The following is a 3,794-nucleotide window of genomic DNA, read 5'->3' as shown; positions in this document are numbered from 1 at the left end:
TCTTGAGCAATGTCCGAACCTTTTGTGCTACCAGACGAATTCTCTATGCCTCTTTCTTTTGTTTTAGGACTTGGATTGAAGAAATTAGTGGGGTCTTCATATATATGGTTTCTAATCACAGTGCAAATAATTATAAGCTATATGGCTAGGCTGGTTTGGCGCCACCCAGTGTAGGGTCTAGACAGCCTTCTACCTGGTGCTAGCTTGGCCACTATGGGTTTTAGTTGGTGGTTGTTTCTTATTTTATCCCAGTTCTTGACAATTTTTCATTAGTGGTCAAATTAATCAATTCAAGAGTGTTCGACCAGTGATCGTAGATTTAAAATTTTACATTTATGTTCTTAAATTTAAGTTCTGTAGGAATGGAAAAGAATATGAAGTGAAGGTAACTTACCCTCTGATATTTAGTGTAGACTTAAATTAGTCAACCAATAGGTCAATTATAAGAGAACTTATAGAGGCTATCTTTAAGAAGGATGAAGAAAGAACGACAGGGAGTACCCTGGAGGATTGGGCTGCTTAATCTGGGCCAGCATGACTCACCCTTACGGCCCAAATTTAAAGCTGAATATGGGCCAGGGGCCTCTTCCCATATTTGGACTAGACCCAGATTGGTTGAGTTATTAAACACTACTGTTTCAACATAGGGTGCCTTTGTCTCACAATATACTGTGTGGCCCAAGCTTTGCAGAAATTTTACTCAAATAAAGACTAAAAAAAATAAAATTTAGGATATAGTTGGTACCATGGAGGAGAAGTCCCTCGCATTATTTTGAGGGAGCGGAGAAAAGAGTAGAGCAAAGCAACCTCTGTGTATTATCATAAATATCCATCCCAAGTATCCACATATAGGTGCATAAATTTTCAATGGGAGTACAAGCTGGTTGTAAAATAAAAATGAACAGATGCTTTTTACTTGGATCCAGTTTCTACGGGATAATAACAGTAACACGCCAATGATAAATAAAATTTGAAACAAAAGAACTTTGAAATCCAACCAGTTTGCTGCACCGTAGACTCACTGCTCAAAAACAGTCCTACCAATTCCACCGAATAAAAAAACTGAAAAAACCTAGATGATCTATGACTGCCATAAAAGAATTATGGCATAACTAAGAAAACAGACAGGAAAAACTAGAATAACACATAATATTCAGCTTGAGCCAAAATCACTATAGGCTCATCAGCACTCGGAAATTTGAAATCCAGACCTTAGAATTGAGTTCTTTGAATTCAAACAAAACCCAATACGCAATTGTATCAAGTTTTATTTACAAACGAAAAAATTCATACCAAGGTCTAAAATATCTTTTCTTGAGCACAATCTCTCAAGGCTTCGAAGCCTCCATATCAACCTTGCCCATCTCGAGGCCGCCTTTGGGGGGAGGGAGGGCGTCATCAGGAATATACTTGCCCCAGTACCAATGGTTCTTCCAAACAAGGGACATCTCTTCAATGGGCACGTTCTTGGTCTCGGGGAGGAAGTAGTAGATGAAGATGCTCATGAGCACCACGAAGAAAGCGAAGAAGATGAACAGCCCGAACTTGAAGTGGCAGAGCATGGTGAGGAAGATTTGCGCGATGAAGAATGTGAAGATCATGTTCACGGAGACATTGATGCTCTGTGCGGCCGACCGTATCTCCAGAGGGAAGATTTCACTGGGCACCAGCCAGCCCAAAGGTCCCCACGACCACGCGAACCCCGCGACGTAGATGCAGATGAGGAGCACCACCAAAACAGCGTACCACTTTGGCAGGACTCCTGGGTTACCGTCCACTCCGAACTTGGCTGCCACCGCGATTGTAATCACGATCTGCATGTCCAAATTAACAAATTTCAAAATACAAGATTAATAAATTATGAAATACATTAGGTGTGTATAGTTTCTCGTTTATACCTGACAAATGAGCATTTGGGCGCCACCTTCGAGGAACAATTGCCGTCTGCCCCACTTGTCGACGCCATAGATGGAGACCACCGTGGCAAGGGCATTAACGAGGCCGGTGATGACGGCGGACATAAGGGAGGCGTTGCTGCCGAACCCTATGGTCTTGAACAATACCGGGGCGTAGAACATGAAAACGTTCATGCCAGAAAGCTGCTGGAAGAAGGGAATGAGGACGGCCATGGTCAGGTGTGGCCTGTACCGGCGCTTCAAGAGGTTTCCCCAGGGGTGCTCCACCTTCTTGGAGGCGTCGCTAGCGGCCACAATGTCGGCCAGCTCGGTTTCGACGTCGTTAACGCCTCGGATCTTGATGAGCTTCTTCCGGGCCTCTTCAACGTTACCGCGTTCCACGAGGGAGTTTGGAGTGTCGGTGAGGACGAGGGAGCCCACGGTGACGATAAGGGCGGGGACAACGGCGCCGCCCAGGCTCAGCCGCCAACCCCAGCCACCCTTTAGCTGGGCGAAGAAGTAGTTGAGGACGTTGGCCACGAGGATGCCGATGGTGATACAGAGTTGGAAGCAGACGTTGAGGGAGCCCCTGTACTTGTAGGGCGCCATCTCCGCCAAGTAAAGCGGTGCAGACTGCATATCCAAAAAAATAAATTAAAAAACTAAGATTCCGTTTAGTTTCAGGAAACAATTTTCATTAATCTTTTTACCTGATTGGTGAAACCGATGCCGAAGCCCAGCAACATCCGGCCGGCGATGAGCATGCCCACGTTGTGAGCGAAGCCGTTGATGATGGCGCCGGTGCAGAAGAGGATACCGCCTGAAACCATGGACAAACGGCGGCCGAACTTTCTGGTGACGGTCGAGGCGACGAGGGAGGCGACGAGAGCAGCCAAGTACAAGGACGAAGTAAACATCGTCAGAAGCTGGCTGTTGAACTTGCAGTACTGATTGGTGGACGACACCTCAGCCGCCTCCTTCCTGTAAACAGACGGGAAAAACTCCTTCAAGAATGTATCCATGGATGTGACTCCACCTGCACGACCATACCAAAACACCCAAACGAAACGTTAATTATTACCAAAACATTATACGATACAGAAAAATGCATGAACCCAAAACGCATAGAATTACCCGAAATTCCGAGATCATAACCGAAGATCAAACCGCCGAAGGCGGCGACAATGCACGTGACTAGGACGTAGAAGGTAAGGTTGCCGGGGTACTCCTTGTCATCCCGGTCGCGGCCGACGGGGATTCCCCCACCAGCCATTGTGTGTGTGTGTGTGTGTGTGTGTTTTTTTTCTTTTTTGCGGATCAGTTGCAGAGCAGAAGGATTAGGGGAAGTGATGGGGACATTGAAGAAGGAGACATAGAAGATAAATAGGAGAGAATCCTTTACAGCTAGCTGGGAAATATATAGAGGGGAAAATCCTCTCTCCGTACCGTGAATTTTGGTGATGATAGTTTTTGTAATCTCCAACTAACTTATCTTCTTCTGTTTAAGCATATCTCGTAAAACCTCTTCATGAGATCTTCTTTTGATTTTCAAATGCAACCTCTCGAGATTCTTTTTTAAAAAATGAACAAACATTTTGGTTTTGAACTGCAACTTCTTGAGATTTTTTAGCTCTTGGAGATGTAACAACTTGGATTTTATCTTTTCGTCAATATAATCTTCAAAACAAAACAAAAAAATGTATTCCGCTTTTTGACATGTTATCACTCGAGATTTTAGTTTTTATCTTGATGTCATCTATCAGAAAAATATAATTCAAAAAAATTTTGTATGTTGAGGAATCTTCGCAGGCTAGGGATTCTTGAGATAATTTGCTTTTTGAAATGTAACTACTTGGAATTTTGTATTGTCGTCATTTACGCAAGCAGAATTCAAAATCT

The 3,794-nt window shown here is 44.0% G+C and overlaps 1 protein-coding gene across 1 annotated transcript; it reads right to left on the bottom strand.

Annotated features, from left to right (window-relative positions):
- Positions 1 to 884: 884 nt before the first annotated feature.
- LOC131164105 (sugar carrier protein C-like) lies at positions 885 to 3,483 on the bottom strand. The gene is made up of 4 exons (XM_058121072.1): positions 3,030 to 3,483; positions 2,606 to 2,931; positions 1,899 to 2,528; positions 885 to 1,814 (listed from the first exon to the last, which is right to left on the bottom strand). The coding sequence occupies exons 1-4, from the start codon at positions 3,166 to 3,168 to the stop codon at positions 1,329 to 1,331; spliced, it is 1,581 nt and encodes a 526-aa protein (XP_057977055.1). The 5' UTR covers positions 3,169 to 3,483; the 3' UTR covers positions 885 to 1,328.
- Positions 3,484 to 3,794: the final 311 nt, after the last annotated feature.

The sequence above is a fragment of the Malania oleifera genome, chromosome 9 (genome assembly GCF_029873635.1).
Source record: "Malania oleifera isolate guangnan ecotype guangnan chromosome 9, ASM2987363v1, whole genome shotgun sequence".
In the NCBI taxonomy this organism is placed as follows: domain Eukaryota; kingdom Viridiplantae; phylum Streptophyta; class Magnoliopsida; order Santalales; family Ximeniaceae; genus Malania; species Malania oleifera.
This window is presented reverse-complemented; position numbering and strand designations above follow the sequence as displayed.